Raw genomic sequence first — 16885 nt, 5'->3', positions numbered from 1 at the left:
TACACCAGAATAGTTTGTTTTATTTGTTAGGTTTACTAAAACATGAATTGCGTTGAATACAAAAATACATTAGTGCATTAATTAAGAAGCAAACAAGAACACCTTGTGCAATTACAAGACACAAGCCACACAACACTAACACACAGAGCTGGAAACAAGACTCCTAATGCAGAGCAGCGCCACCCATTCCTGGTTTTAATATGAGCTTGATTAGCCGCAGTGTGCACAGGCAGCAAGATTAGGCGCGTCTGATTCGACTCGTAGTAAATCCAGGAACGGATCAAAGCACGAAGGAATGGGGAGTCTTATTTCCATCCCAGAGGATCTATTTAAACACACACCACTTGTAACATCCTTGCAATCAGGTCTTTGCACGGTCTGAGTGAGGAGAGCGCTGTGGTGAATTCTCAGTGCAGCTCCACAGCGCCACCTAGGGGGTGAAATTGAGTGTGTCGCTGTATCTGTAATTTTGGTACAACTCTGCCCCAACAGCAGTGCAGAGCAATCTCCTCCACCCACACGTCACAGTGCAGACAATCCCATCTATTCAGAACTCGTGACAAACACAACAATACAGGCTTTATGCCCCTTGACGCAGAGCCTGTTTCTAAAACAAAGTTCCTATGATCGTCTTACAAAGTCTTACCCTGTCGAGGTGCCAGCAGTGCCACTAGAAAAGGACAGCTCTGATTTCTGACATTGTGTTTTTACAATGTTCCTTGGCACTTTTCATTCACCTGAAGACAGCTTTGTTTCAATAAAGTAAAAAAAATATATATATATATCTTAAAAATGTACGTTCACTTTTCGTTCTGGAATTCCGATTTACGTAGCGTTAAAATTCTGCTCCAGATTTACACAGTTCAGAATTCTTTTTTTTTCTCTTTTTATTCCAGTTTCTTTATTCTCGAATTTTGCCAGTGAAAGGTGATTGATTACTAAGGCTGTATATTTTTTTCTTTTCTCAGTGAGCACAGATGTCATGATTTCTCGGAAGTGTGTTGTAACGTGGCAACATTGTGTTAAAAGCGTGAAATATCTATTTCTAGACCATGATTAAAGCCCGGTCCATTACTTCGGAAATCAATAACAGATCTATTTTTTCAGGAGCCAGGAATCAGTCATTTACTTTATTTCAGTACAACCCTAACTGGTCCCTGAACACAGCACTACGATAAAGCTGTGAAACATTCATTCAAACACTTGATAAGACTCTTAATACCAGAGGCCACTTGGCAGTGCTTCTGTCAAAACACAATTTGAAAAGATGCCTCTGCAAAGTGGTTCCCAGTGCAACGTGAACAAAGTGGTTTCGATTTCAGACACAGGACAGCTGCGGGGTCTTTATGATCTGGGGCAGCGGTCCTGCAACCTTGATAAACGCTTTTCCGATCTGCAGGGAACGCTGCGTCCACAGCATCAGCCGTGCAAACTCTGGGGTTAAAACTGAATTACGCCGTCCTTAAGAGCGGCTTTTAAAACGTACCAGATGACAACATTTAAAATAAAAAAAACCTACAAAAGCTGTCCTGTGTTACAACACTCCATGAAAAAAAGCAAAACACACCCTTCCCAAGCACAATCTAAGGGAGAGGGCAAAGCACTAGTATGATCTCATTTTCAGGGGCAGTGCAGTCGGCTACAAGTCTCGCCCCAGGCTCTCAATCTCATCCAGGAAGAAGTCGAGGTCGGCTCTAGTGATCTGAGGGCTGATCACCACCAAGCGGAAGAAGTTGACCTTGTCTTGGTGCGGCTGGTAGCCCACCATCATGCTACCCTTCTTCACCATTCGCTCCTTGATTGCGGGAGCCACCTGGAGGAGACGGGGGGAGAGGGGAGGGCAGGCAGGCAGTGAGCTGAATTTAGAGATATTCCCAAAGTTAATGCATGCAAAACAGCCGTTGAATATTTCAATGGCAGACTTTGTAGCAGCTTGTTCTCGAAGGTGTTTAACTGTTTTTAAAATACATTCGTAAATCCTTTCTTTTTTTTTTTTTTTTTTTTTTTTTTTTTTAATATCTTGAGGTTTGTTTCAAGTGAAGTTTCTCGTATATGCCAGCCCCACATGCTGCTGAGTTCTAACTTTGTGCCACTGTCAAGCAGTGCTCCGGGTATGAATAGGATATCTCCACTGCAGCTCTATTTATAGGATGTTTTCGGGCTGGGCCAGGGTAGCAGCCACAGCCTTGTGGAGAAGCCCCTGTAAAGCATGGGGAGGCAGGCATGTTTCCTTCAGAGCCGGTCTCACCTTGGACAGCTTCTCCTGGTAATCCTCACTGCCCTCCTCCCCTCTCAGACTGGGGGGGACGTACCAGAAGCACAGGTTCACAAACTGGGGCTGCAGGGAGGGAAGAAGCCGTCACAAAAGAGAGACAGTAGACAGTAGACTGTAGTGATACTGAAAACATTAGATTCTTCAAGGTACTTCACTATATTTTAGAAATACACATACATACATACATACATACATATATATATATATATATATATATATATATATATATATATATATATATATATATATATATATATAATATACACACACACACACATACAAAGTGGTATGTAATTCAACAAGTTAACGTAACACTATTCAACAGGTTTCACTCCACTTTATGATTCAAGGCTAGTTAATTCTATTGGGGGAAGCAACACTTCTGGCAGAGCTGTGAAGGGAAACATTCCCTGTTATACAATGCAGCCCTTCATAAGGCAGCTCTTTACACAGCAGAACCAGTTAGAAAGGTGGCATGATCGTGGCACTCCACTAGCGCGTTCATTCTCGTCAGAAGAATCTCAAAACTACGATTACAGAGTTACAACTGCGTGAACAAATGAAATCTTTCATCTCTTTAACTCCCTCTGAAATGCAAATCTAAAATCGAATCACAGGTCTGTTGATAGAGCAGCCCTTACCTCCGCAACCAGCTGGAAGCCGTCTCTTTTCTTCATTTCCTCCACAAGGTACCTGACGGAGACACACAACTCTTCTGGTTTCACACAGAAGCACTGAGCCCTACAGCTGAATACCCTTATCAAACTTTACCTTAGTAAAAGCATAGTGAAGTGGAATGAAGCACAGTGAAAGCTTAGTAAAGCATTGCAAAGACCAGCTACGGTAAAGCATATTAATAAACACAGCAAAGCAGGGTAAACTACCATAAACACGTAGGCTAACCACAGGGCAAAATCACCATGCAAAAACCAAACGGTAAACATTTATAAGGTGAAGACCACATTAAAAACCTTTTCACATTTTCACTTCAAACTCTAAATGAGTTCCGGCTACATAAAAATGCATCCACCGATCTCTCCCTACAATGCACCCTGATCCACGCGCAGAGACCGTTCCACGGTACCTGGTGGAGGCGAAGGCGCGGTCCACCCGCTGCTCCAAGCCCAGAGTCCCCGTTTTCTTCCACATGAGCCACAGTTTGAGGCAGTCCACCTTGCGGCCGCACTGGATCGACTTGTCCCCCGTGTCATAGCTCATGTCATAGAACTTGTCTTGCTGGAACAGGTACGAGGCGTTGGCAGAGTGACACTGCTTCAGCAAGCCCTGCCAGGGGGAAACAAACGAGGTCAACATCTGTGTTTAATGTTCTCCTGAGACCCGTGTCACATGAAAGAGTTTTTGGAAACATTCCTGTTAATTAAAACTCACTCTGCCCCCAGTGGATGTGAGGAACACGTTTATTCTACAAGTGTTGCAGGGGGGACAGGTTAAGGGAAACACTCTGGTGTACCAGCGGCACTTGAAAACATGTCTGTGAGATCTTTAGAGGCCACAGGGGTGCTTTCAAAGTAAAACCAGGATGTGATGTCCAAAACAATCTAAAAGGAGTCAACCATTTCATCCAGGAAATAGTATAAAATAGCTGAAAACCAAAATCTATCATTAAAATGGCTTTACATAGGGAAAAGTGGCATTCTCATACAAGGCCATCATGCACTTGCGTCTTCCGTAAGCCCTTAATATGAAGACTGGAAGAGTTTTTACCCATCTCGACATGCATGAAAGGGTCCAGATATTTGAGTTGCTGGCTGATGCTGCCACCCGTTCTCTCTACATTAACCCTGCTGGTGCCCCAGCCCCTCTAGGAGAGGCTCCACGGACCCAGAGCAACTCACGCTGTTGTCTTTCATAAGGAAGGCGGAGCTCTGCAGACCAGCCATCAGCATCTTGTGAGGGTTCCAAGCCACCGAATCAGCCCTAAAAACAGCACACAATAAAAGGGCTCAGGCAGGACTCCCCACTGCTGAACACCACGGCTTTCAAATCCACTCTCGTGCATCTTACTAGCTCCCTCCCATCCTCCACGTCAAGAACATCAGAGCGGTGCCATAAAGGCAGGTTACTAAGGGGTCCTTGTCTGTGTCAGGGTTTAAAAGGGCAAAGTAATTTGGAGAAAAATCTTATGAACACCACACGCAAACTGCAGGAATACTGCATACAAACTGCATGTTAGGTCAGAGTTTTCTGAAGGTTTGTGCATATATATATATATTTCTATACCTACATGCATGATATATTATACACACACTTGTCTAAGTGTTTGCATAGAGTGCTTACCTGTCAACCCCCTTCAGAAGATGTTTGTGTTTTTTCGACAGCAGGGCACTTCCACCCCAGGCAGCCTGCAATGAATGAGACACTGTTGGACTACGTTAAAAATAACACAGACTGGCACACCACACGCAGTGCGCTACTGAATTACTGGACCTCAACTACATGACTTAGTTCTGCTCTTCTAAACAAGACAGTCACATGCAAAACCTCCATAAATGTGCCCTGATGTTCTTTAGCAAGCCTCCCTGTGCTTTGCAAGTGCTTACCTGGGCTTTAGCAAGCTATCACTGTGCTTTATTTGCTCTTACTAGGGGGAAACTTTTCTGAGGGTTAGTTTACCACGGTTTGCATTTTACTATGCTTTACCACACCCCTCTGTGCGTCGCTATGCTTTCACTGGGCTGTGCTTCACTTTGCTGTGCTTTTCCTATGGGGAAGCCTTTCCAAGGGCGTTCCTCCTCCCTCGGTCCCTGCTGCCGTACTCACATCCACGTGGAACCACAGCTTGTGCTTTTCGCACACATCGGCGATCTTGTCCAGCGGGTCGAAGGCCCCCAGGATCGTGGTACCGGACGTGGCGCTGACCAGGAACGGAACAGAACCCTGCGGGAGAAACATGAACGCATCAAGACGCGAGGAGCCCGTGCAGGCAGCAGCAGAACCCGGGGATACAGAGAATGAAGGGACCTACACACGCCTGCCGTCCCTATCAATGAACACACACTGTACCCGGATACAGGTTTATCCTGTCAATTTGCACAGAGCTACTTTATCATGGTTTTAACCAATGCTTGCCTGTGCTTCATCATGCTTTCTCTGTGCTTTATTACACTGCTCTATGCTTTTACTAGGGTCCGGGTTCCCAAATGACTCCATGTACACCAGGCCGGTTCAGGCTCTTCAAGTCGCCTCGCAATGCATTCTGTCTCAAGTACCTGTCACAGCAGGACTACACTTACCAGAATGCAATGCAGTGCAAGTTGAAAAGCCTGAAGCATCCCAGTGTACACAGAGTCACATGGCAAACCCCAGACCGTGTGCTCAGCTTTTACAAAAGCAGTCCCTACAGTAGAAGGATCTTTTAACTTCTCCTTCCTGGATCCTGCCGTCAATTTTGCCACAACAGAAAATATTCCGGGAAAAGTGATGGAATATAAAATACCTGGGATTTGGCTTTTTCAATTTGCTCATCGAGGTCTTCTGGGATCATCACACCCCTAGTTGGAAATAAAAAAAGACAGACCCGCAAAATTAGGATTGAGACACGTTGTCTGCACAGCGGTCTTCAGAGTGTGCTCCAGCACCCTGCAGGCTAACGGTTTGCAAAGCACAGCACAGTAATCAGGGATGGGAAGAGGACTCCCGATCCATTACTAGCTCTACTACGTTTAATAAGTTACAGAATCACCGGGGCTAAATCTTGTAGGAATCTTATTGGAATGAGTGAAGCTGCTGTGCAATAGGAGTCGAATTCCCATCCCTGTGTGAAGAATAGGTTTTTACCTCTTGTCCACTTTGACCAGATGCACGTTCTGCAACCCGACTCCCAGAACGGAAGCCGACTTGCCCACAGAATAGTGGCACTGCAGGACAGAGGGCAGAGTTTATTATTAAGAGGCGCGAGAGCAGGGCCGGCGACACAGCTTCTGGCACACGCAACAATCACACAGGCTGAGAATGGAATCAACACAGGACCATCCACAGCGAACTCAAACCCAAGCCGAAACGCCCCCCCCCCCCCCCCCCCCCTGTCCCGCCGCGGTGCAGCGTGCCCACCTCCTTCGACGTGAAGACAGCCAGTCGCGGGACGGCCCACAGCCCCCTCTGTTTGACCTCGGGGAATGCTCGGTACCGCGCCAGGTTCATGGCATACAGGTTAGAGATGGAGCCGCCAGGGCAGAAGATCCCATCACCAGAGTCCCAGCCAATCAGGGAGCGGAGCATGGAAAGCACCGCCTCCTCCATGAGAACGAAGACCGGCGCCACCTCATACGTGTATCTGTAACACGGACACGCCATCAGAGAGACTCCCCAACACGCCAGCGACACGCTTACTGCAAAACCAGAAGGGCCGTATTTTCAAAGCGTTTATCCCAGTCTCCTATTTTTGGAGAGATGGAAATTCAGCAGCACTGTATGAGACTGAGAATAGTGCTGATACTAGTTTTGTAAAGTCAGTAGGTGTGTTTCTCTTTACAAAAGACAGATGAAACGCTTTGAAACCATGGCTCAACATGTCTATTTTTGCCCTGCTACGTACAGTCCTGTTTGCGTAGTTAAAGACTGCATATACTTTACACATAATGTCAACTGAAACACTGTGCAACATGTGGAAGTACTACAAGACACTTAGAAAGCAGTAAGAGAAGTCTGACCTGGAAGACACGAGCAGAGACTTTTGTTGTTACATGTGAAGTTTATGTTGATATATCTAAATATATTTAATATAAACTGAGCGTGGTAATTATGCAGAATTTTTTTTGTTCTTTGTTGCAATTGTTTGCCGATTTTTTTGACGTTGCTGAACATCCTGAACTCACTGGCTTGAGTTCAGGGCTTCTGTGAGGAATCTTCCGGCGAGGGAGTGATGGTCCAGCCCGGCAAAGAGCTGGTTAAAAAAACGAGGGTGACCTAAAAATGAAAAGCAAGAATCAGCAGACTCCAGAGTCCACAGCAGAGTCTCAACATGCAGAGAAGAGGTGAACTTTGAGATTAGACTACGAGAAACTAGGGCAAGTAGACAAGTGTTTCGGCTAGTGTCCACACCACCCCTCCCACCATTAAAGTGACTAATCCTGAAGACCTCTCAAGCCCTTTCACACTAGCATGAGCTACCCGGGGCAGAATCTGCCCAGGTCAGGACCAGGTGCCATGCGGGTCATCAGCTTGTCACTGACGCTTCCATCCCAGCTTCTCTGGACTGAACCGTCGGCCCACGTGTCGATTAGAGCAAATGTTTGTTCAGGTAAGCAGTTTCACACTACGCAGGATTGTGAGCCGGGCAGCCAGGACCCTGGTAGTGCCAGTGTGAAAGGGGCTTTACTGGACAACAACTCCAGGTGCATTTCTTAACTAGAACACTGAAGGCGGCACTGCCTGGGGAAAGGTCAGTCTGCTTCATTTCTTGGAATTCTGTTTTGAAATTAGGGAAGGGTTTGGAAGTGCTAACTAGTTGGGAAGTTCTAAACTGGATCGGAAGTTCTAAACTGGATCGGAAGTTCTAAACTGGATCGGAAGTTCTAAACAGGTTGGGATAGTTCTAAACTGGTTGGGATAGTTCTAAACTGGTTGGGATAGTTCTTACTGGTTTTGACGCTGTATTTGGCCACATCGTGGCAGCGTTGCAGCAGCCTCTCGTGATCCTCCCCAGTGTCTCTCAGCTCCAGGTCCAGCATCTCCTTCAGCTTCCCGGGCTCCTTCCAGTCACACACCTGCAGAGGGCGCCACAGGAGATCTCAGCCAAGAAACAGACGGTTACTTTTTAAAGACTTTTTCACTTAAACAGGGTTTAAAAAATGCATTCAGTATCAGAAAGAAAGAAAGAAAGAAAGAAAGCAGACAGACAGGTCGAACCTTCTCCGTCACGTCGGTCCCTTTCTTGACCGCCTCGTCCATGATAATCTGAAAAGCGTCCTCCAGGAACCGCTCCCCATCACGGTTATCACTCAGCGGCCCGTTCAGGGTCACCCCGTCCACCGTCACTGCCTTCTGCTGCCTGCCGGCCGACCCTGGGGGGGATACTTATTCCTCAAGCATCGCTTTATGATTGCGCAGCACGGAGACCCCGGCTTGCTGTTGACAGTGCTGTGGTTTATCAGTATATCTCCACAACTGCATAACATGAGCACATGAGTCATTTATACTCATAGCAAAATGGACAGTTAAAAATAAAAAAATAAAATAATAATAATAATAATAGATATCGTTTTTCTCTGCCTCTGCGTTGGCTTGACGTTTCTTATCTGACGCTGGACCGCATACGTTATTATTATTATTATTATTATTATTATTATTATTATTATTTACAAATGGGTTTGCGAAATCAGACTTTGAAACGCAACACAGGCTGGCTATGACGACTGCAAAGGCACAAGTTTAAAAAAAATGAATCAACATTCTTTCCTTTTAAAAAAAGCAATCTCATATTTCGCCTCTTTCTGACCTCTTATCCAGTTCATGAAACTTGAGATTGTGATGTCATCGCCTAGCCCCCCCCCCCCGTCCCCCCCGGTCAGAGTCTGAGTAACACGGGCAGCTTGTAAATATGGACCTTGAGCAGCAGCGCGATTCTGTTCAATCATTAAAGTGAACGCTGAAAATCACTAATAAAACAAACAAACAAACAAACAAACAACAACAACAAACGTGCATTTCTGCAGCACGTAGAAAAAAAGTGTCTGCTTCTGCAAAATGCAACTGTATTGCGAGTTATTCCACATGCATTGTCTTTCAAGACCAGGCGCTTTCACGTGTCTCACTGACTCCTGTAACTCGAGTGGAAATTTCCATCCTATTTTTTTTTTACTATTAAGAACTACGTTGATGTTTTTTTTTTTTTTTTTTTTTTACCTAACGTTTTTATCTTTCTGTCCCAAACCCTGTGAGGACAACGCGTTCTTTGTTGTCAAGTTTCAGCAATACGTATAAAGTCATTACCAATACCTCGTCTCGTCCAGTTGGAAAGGAGAGTCTACACAACTGCACGGATATTGTGTAACACACACACACACACACACACACACACACACACACACACACACACACACACACACACACACACACACACACACACACACACACACACACTATCTCTCTCTCTCAGTAATCTCTATCCGAGTTCAACCAGTCGACAAAACCGCACGCCCCTGCAGAGATCCCTAATCGGGTAGGACCACAAGGCAGCATCGTGCCAATGTCTGCACAGCAACACGGCACCAACAGCCTTTGCAAACCCTCGGACTTCTTTAGCATCGTTGATTTGTGCAATCACGGGACTGCAAACAAAGTTACGTTTCACAGGTGCCATCTTCCTTCGTATGACCAAGACTCAGTCTGTTCACAAAGCTTTCACGCTGGAGTTGTTTAAAAAAAAAAAAAAAAAACAACAACAAATATTTTTTCCCCCCAGTCAGTTGTTATGAATAAAATAAAGTTTGATATAATTATGTAGTTATTATTAAGTTCAAGCCATGCCCTATCACATAAAAAATAAAAATAATATATAGCGAGATAGATACAGATAGAGAACTAATGTAGTACTTTATCGTGTCGCTAGGGGGAGACATTTTGCTATTCTCTTTGGCACCTCCCCATATCAAAGGAGACGCAGATTAAATATATTTCTTAAATCTAAAACTTTTAAATACTTTTTTACTCTATTCAAGACTTCCTGGACCGTACCAGGTGTTACAAAAAAGCAGTTTAGTCGATGTTGCTGTAGAAAGCGCTGCATTCTCCCCGGTTTCTCGCAAAAGAAGTTTCTCCATTGAAAATGCTAGGTGCTTTTTGTACGGGGTCTGAGGAAGTTTCATTTGTGTGGACTTTTGAACGGGAGAGAAAAAAAGTATATATATATAGTTCCCACTATACTAAATATCTACACTGTATATATGTATACTACTACGATAACGGTTTGTTGCATCTTATATTACAGCCATCCAAAGTTAATCGTTTTAAAAACATTTAATCACAATTTTCTAATAATGGAGTTCTTAAAAAAAAAAAAAAAAAAAAAAAAAAAAAACTAAAAATCTTTGCATTCAAAAAAAGGCTAAAATTGTTTAGAATAAATTAAATATATATATGCATTATGTCAATCCTATGTAATATATATCAAATCACACGTACTGATTGATTTTTGTAGTGATTATTGGTTTTTTAATGGCAATGTGTGTTTCTGAACGGGTTCCGTACCTCTAACCTCGTGATTACCGTTCAGATGCGCGAATGCTCTTGCCCCGGCCGCTTTGCTCATCCTTGCCCGTTGCTGGTTTATACTGGTCGGGGTGCTGGCTGGGTTTAGGCTCTGCTTCAGAAGACTGCCGAGATTTCTTCACGTTTCACAAGATGAAGCCGACCCGACTGAGTCTCCACAGCCAATCACACGAGACGCCGGTTCAAGGGGACGGCTACGTCGAGTTCCACCACAGATGACGCGGATTCAGATTTCGGATTGGTTTTACTGAGCGCTGATGCTGCTGGAACGGGACAGTGCTCTGCAGGCTGCTGCTGCTTGCAGCCAGAGGATTACTGGAAGCAGTGGTTCAAGACTCTCCCTAGTGGACGATACGAGAACCACTTATTTTATTTATTTACTATTATGGACTCCTTATTGTGTTCAGGTGCACAATTCGGAGAAAACAAGCCACAGAATCCCAGGGTCTCCTCGGTTTGAATGTGTAGGGAATGCTTCATCGGAGTCATTTTAAGCGAATCGTTTGTAGTCACAGCATAGATTTGCTATTGACTGATTGCGTGACTGCATGACCTTTCCTGTGTTTTCGTGATGTAATTACAGCATGTGTGCACCCTGTTAAAACTGGGGTTTTTTTCGGGGGTACTGACTGCATGATGGCTGCAGAGAGTAACACACCCGTCCCTCAACACCACATCGCCAGTATGAGAACGGAAGCTGATGAGCACGAAGTCCACCAGCAGGAGATGCAGAGAAGTCTACAACATGGCAATGCAATGCTCTCCAGAGACATGCAGGCAGGTGGCCTTTACAAAAGATTACCACAGTATATGCACAGTTTTCCCATGCTTATGCCAGGCGCTTCCAACAGTTTACCACGGTCTGCTGTTTGTATTAATGTGCTTTAGCGCACTTGGCTATCAAATCTAATCTATTTTTTTTTTAATTAGTTTTTGAGAAGACTGCGTCAAAGTGCTTTTACCTGAGCTCCGGAGCTGCTCTTCAGTTCAAGTTGCAGGTCTAGACGTCTGCAAGGCAAGCCAGATCATCCCCAGAGCACCGCCAAGAGCCAGCATCTTCTGAGCGTCTATTACCAGCAATACAACAAGAAGACTGACCCAGCGGACAGCTGTCTAACTTCAAACAGACAACAAGGGGTCTGCAAGGCTTTATAAAGATCTGCAGCTGTTCTACTGGTGTGGAGAAGGGCAACTGGGCGGATCCCAGAACTCAATGAGCTACGAGGTTAAAACAACGAAATCACTTCAGCCTGGAAAAAAAAAGAAGGGAAACAGAGGATTGAAGTCTATAAAATAGAATGGACTAGATAGTTAACCCAAGACAATGCTTCAAGTTTAGCACAGGGAGAAGAACAAGAGGGCATAAGTGGAAGCTGAGTAAAAGTTTAGAATTGAAGTTTAGAACTTTATTTTTTACACAGAGAGAGTTACAAATGCACAGCCTACCAGGTGAAGCAGTCGGATCTAAAGCAAAGACCTTTAAATTCTGTGCTTTTAAATGAGTTCTCCAGCCCCCTGCAAGGGAGAATGGCGCGCTAATAAGGGACGAGACTTGATGGGCCGAATGGCCTTCCCAAACATATCTTATGTTCCTATTCTAGTTTTACACTGTTGAATAGTAAAAAGCAAACCAATTATTATTATTATTATTATTATTATTATGATTTTTAAGTTTATGAAAACCTAGTACAAAAACAGGGAGGAAATCATGTGACATTTTATAAATAGATTTAAATGTCGTTCTCAGCTGTATCTCTTACCCCCTTTCCCACTAGCACTGCTATGTATTATATAGTACTGTATTACACTAGATCTTGTATTGGTGACTGTTTCTTTGATATAGTAATTGTGGGTTAAATGATCCCTTATAGTAATTAACCATGGTAAAAGCACAGGTGAGTGCATATTAACACCACAGGGATATTGTAGCACATTGTAGAAGGGGTGAAGGGCAGTGCTATGAGGGCTCCAGGAGGAAGGCGAGGGGCTGGGGGTGGATCGGGGAGCCCTCTGCGGTCAGTCTCTGGTGCAGCCTGGCAGCCGTCGCTCCCTCCCCTTCCCTGGTCCTCCAGTACAGCAGCATGGCGAACACCCTCTCCGTGCGGCTCCAGGGGTTCTCCTCCTCAAAGTGCTCCAGCTTGTGGGTGAGGATGCCCAGCAACTCCCTGCCCACCTGCTTCCACTCCCGGCCCACCATCCCGGACAGGCGCATCAGCTGCTGCTCAGTGACAAGCTGGCACCCTGCAAGATGGGGGGCAGCACAGCAAGGTGAATGCCAACAGCAGAGCTGCAGACAGCTGCTGTACATCCACTTGCAAGGGGCGTCCGAACATACAATGCAGGCTTTCTTATTTTAGCAATGAGGCGGACGAGACAGGAGGGTTTGAAATGTTTCTCGATCACAACTGAGAAACGTGCTCATAGGAAGATTGATTTCATTTACTTTTTTTTTTTTTTTTTTTTCTGTGAAACAACTAAATGGGTTTTTAAAAAGTCTTGCTTTTTCATTTCACAGCAGAAGCGACTCCTCTTAATGCGAACACAGTCACGCCACAGAACGACTGGAATTAAGTGCGTCCGGCATTAAAATACTTTTCTTTTTTATTATCTCTTTAGTAAAGATTACTTGCTTATTAACAAGCTGCGGTCTCGCTCTGCTCGGCAATCAAAAAATGATACTAAATATAATCAATTTTACGCTACAGAAATGGCTTAACAGGTATCAGCTTAATTCTTAAAAGGAGAGTGGGGCTATATGAGACTGGCGACTCTCTATGAAATGCATGGAGTAATTGTAGGGCTGCAGTATTTCAGGATGTGTCTTGCATTTAGAAAGTAAACTCACAGCCATACGAGTGATGAATTTGGAGATCTGCTCCCGGACCGTTTGGTGCACGCACCTCTCAGAGCGCTCAACAGCTGTAAAAAGAAACAGCGCAGTGCGAAGGAACCGAAGCTTACCTTTCTCTCTGCTGCAGGGATCAGTGCTGCTCACAGAGGTCTGTTGCTGGACACTGTCTGCGGAAGAGCTCCTGTTTCTTTGATCTGAAACGCAAACGGCAGCATTACCCGACAGGGCTGCACCAAATTTGTCAACATAGCAGTTGCAAGCAGGCAAGCTTCCCTTTGTATTATAACTGGGTGCAATGCACTGATTCTGCAGCCAGAGGGCTGCCCAAGCTGTCTCCAAGTAAAGATTACATTGCAAGGGAAGCAAGCAGTATCCCTGTACATACTAAGCTAGTCAGATATGTGAAAGTAGTTCAGAATATATTAGAAGACATTACCAAATAGTTTTTTTTTTTTTTTTTTTTGTTGGTAGTAGTTGCACAATAATTATCTGTAATGTACAGCTAAGTTTTGCATCACCTAGAACTTTTGAATTGAGACATATATATATATATATATATATATATATATATATATATATATATATATATATATATATATATATATATATATATAGCCTGCCTTGTTATTAGTTAGGGAAACGTTTGTGTAGATAGGGTCCGAGATCGGGTTAGGTTTTGTTTATTTTCTTTTTATTGTAAATAATAAACACATGCTATGGCATACAAAATGCTATACTGTGCTACTAATAGTAGTGCAGTATTTCAAGTTCCAGTAGATGGAAAACTACAAAGCAGTGTGTAATTCAATTCAATATGCTACCGTACCATTATTCAGCAGCTTTCATTCGACTTCTTGAAGCACGATTGCAGCAGTAAATTCTACAGGGTGATGCAAAACGTTTGGCCAGAGCGGTGACTGTGTACCGGTCTGAAGGCGTTTACTGTTTAAAACACAGCAGATTTCTGCTCCTCTTAACAGCACGGTATTGGAGCCATTTCTCAATAGACGCTGATGTTAAACTCGCCTTGCACAGCGGGGTCCTCGCTAGTGTCTGCTGCTTCAACTTTTCTTTTCTTTGCCGTTCTTCTTTTAGCTACAAGAAACGCACACAGGAAATGTTAAAATGACACTGATCGATGCTGAATGGCTAAACATCTTGCTATCTCCAAACCGGTCTCCTTGACACTAAGGCAAACGATTTCAAAAAGCAATCCCTGAATTGTTCTGTGTCTCTTGAACTGCAATGCTAACAGCCAAGTCTGATGTGACATGCCGGGTGTAACAGAAACCCCCCCCCCCCCCAGTCATTCTGCATGGCTAGTAATTGGATAATATTTGGGCGGGCGATTGCTACCTTCTCTCCCAAGCTCCTCCAGCTTTGGAAAGGACTCCAGCACGTCTGGGAGCCGGAGGATCTCCAGGAAGCCGCTGGTCACTGCCCCCCCCTTGTCGATCATGCGGTCCAGCAGATCCCGGGTCTTCTCTGAGGGGTCGCGGGTGGATTTGAGGCTCCGGTACTCCTGCAGGGTCAGCAGGCAGCGAGAGTCCACGTGCTGCAGGATGAGATCAGGATCAGCGGCCAGCACCCCGATGAGACGAGACTTCCAGCTCCTCAGCAGTGCAGCTTCCCAGTCGCTGCTCGCCATCTCACTCCCTCAGGACACCCTGAAAGAAAGGAACACAGCGACCCTGGGCGTTCCCTTCTGAAAGAAAGGAACACAGCGACCCTGGGCGTTCCCTTCTGAAAGAAAGGAACACAGCGACCCTGGGCTTTCCCTTCTGAAAGAAAGGAACACAGCGACCCTGGGCTTTCCCTTCTGAAAGAAAGGAACACAGCGACCCTGGGCTTTCCCTTCTGAAAGAATGGAACACAGCGACCCTGGGCTTTCCCTTCTGAAAGAATGGAACACAGCGACCCTGGGCGTTCCCTTCTCAGTAGAGCAACCTCCGTGTGACCTCAGTGACAGTAAGGTGGTAAACGTCCAGATTTAAGAATTAGATTGCTTTTCTGGTGTTTAGCAGCTAATCTTATGATTTACCTGAAACTTACTGATAAAAGGCACTTGATTATTTTTTAAATGGACCTGGTATTTTGGATATTTACAGTTTTACTTGGTAAATGTTGACGTCTTGAGATTTGCCAACCTATCAATGTGCGTGGTATGGAAAATGTATAGGATTATTCTGACAGCTGAAGTAACTGTGACGGACAAACACCGACTCCCAAGACCTCAAGTCTCTAAATTTAGATGTGAGTGAACATTTAAAACACCAGGCAATATCAGTCAGCCTTTGCATATAAAACAAAACTGTCAGATTTTTTTTTTTTTTTTTTTTGGATTGATGCAATTGCGCGAGTGCCCCATTGGTAAATGAATTATTTTTTTTCTGCATGATGTAGTCTCTATTTGAAAATTAAAACCAATTGCCAACTTGCTAAAACCATGCAAATTAACACCCCTTCGTGGTTTCGGTACGAGTCAGCCCTGTTCTGACAGCTCTTGCTGAAAACTCATGTCAGGGTTTCAGTTTCATGTCGCGACAGGCAGACACCCGCCATATCTCCCCACAACCTGATACTCACACAAAACAGCGTGCCAAGTAATGCTAACACCAAGTGTCTTTGCAACTGGATACGCGGTTCTGCAGATAGGTGCAGTGTAACAACACACACACACACAAATGAGACCGACCAGCTCGTACAGCCACAGAATTTCACATTCTCCACGCATAACAATGTTAATGCAAAATTTCGTGAAGGTTTCCACCAGCGCTGAACATAAAGCTCAACTCAGACAGTAATTGTTCACTGCAACCGATTCAGAAACGGGCTATTAGCACAGTACGCATTGATTGCATGTGCAGCCAAATGTGCTCCCCTCCCGCCAATGCTTGGTTTTTGCAACCCAGAAATAACTGATCTACTTGAGGGAGTACAGTCACGTTCAATTGATATAGCCGCGGGTACAGGAGTATACAGTATCCTACCTGGATTAAAAAAATAAATAAAATCCTCGAGTTTTACAAATTTGCAAAAAAAAAACCCTTTAAACTTGGCTTCTAGACTCGACAGTGACTCAAAATACCACAGCGTATTTTCGCGTTATCTATACGCCAGACCTCACGCTAAGACCTGCACGCAGGCACTTTGTTTCCTGAAACCACGCCCACGCGTTTCGTCATTAGCAGGACTGGGGTGGATTCTGCACAAAGTGACAGCTGAGAGTGGTGTCGGTGACACGCATGACACGGTGTGATCGGATTGCCATGCTTACACAAAGCGAGAACTCCCTTCCAGTTTTGGGTTTAAACAGTTACGCGTGTACATATTTAGACTGCGACATGATCGCACACGAGGTAAAGCACGATAACGGTTTACAATAAGATTATGAACAAGTATTCCACATTTTAAGCTGTGAACAATAATATGACCTTTTCAGGAGACACTCTTTGGGAAAGTTGGAGTTTGAGTCATACACGGGTTCTATAGCAAATATGACTCACTGTGGAGTCTGTAAGGAGATATAA

General features: G+C 44.6%; 1 protein-coding gene across 2 annotated transcripts; it reads right to left on the bottom strand.

Moving 5' to 3' along the window:
* Positions 1–12453, bottom strand: csad (cysteine sulfinic acid decarboxylase). 2 transcript variants are annotated; one of them, XM_041241639.1, is made up of 14 exons: positions 11467–12453; positions 8144–8298; positions 7875–8001; positions 7111–7201; positions 6347–6569; positions 6074–6153; positions 5733–5787; positions 5057–5173; positions 4574–4638; positions 4132–4213; positions 3360–3559; positions 2917–2968; positions 2249–2338; positions 1–1813 (listed from the first exon to the last, which is right to left on the bottom strand). In XM_041241639.1, the coding sequence occupies exons 2-14, from the start codon at positions 8183–8185 to the stop codon at positions 1640–1642; spliced, it is 1398 nt and encodes a 465-aa protein (XP_041097573.1). In that variant the 5' UTR covers positions 8186–8298; positions 11467–12453; the 3' UTR covers positions 1–1639. The 2 variants fall into 2 exon arrangements, with proteins under 2 accessions (XP_041097573.1, XP_041097572.1); XM_041241638.1 differs by lacking the exon at positions 11467–12453 and adding an exon at positions 10484–10732.
* Between the last annotated feature and the right edge of the window lie 4432 nt (positions 12454–16885).

The sequence above is a fragment of the Polyodon spathula genome, unplaced genomic scaffold (assembly GCF_017654505.1).
Source record: "Polyodon spathula isolate WHYD16114869_AA unplaced genomic scaffold, ASM1765450v1 scaffolds_806, whole genome shotgun sequence".
Classification (NCBI taxonomy): Eukaryota; Metazoa; Chordata; class Actinopteri; order Acipenseriformes; family Polyodontidae; genus Polyodon; species Polyodon spathula.
Note: the sequence above shows the minus strand (reverse complement) of the source record. Positions and strands in the feature narration are given on the sequence as shown.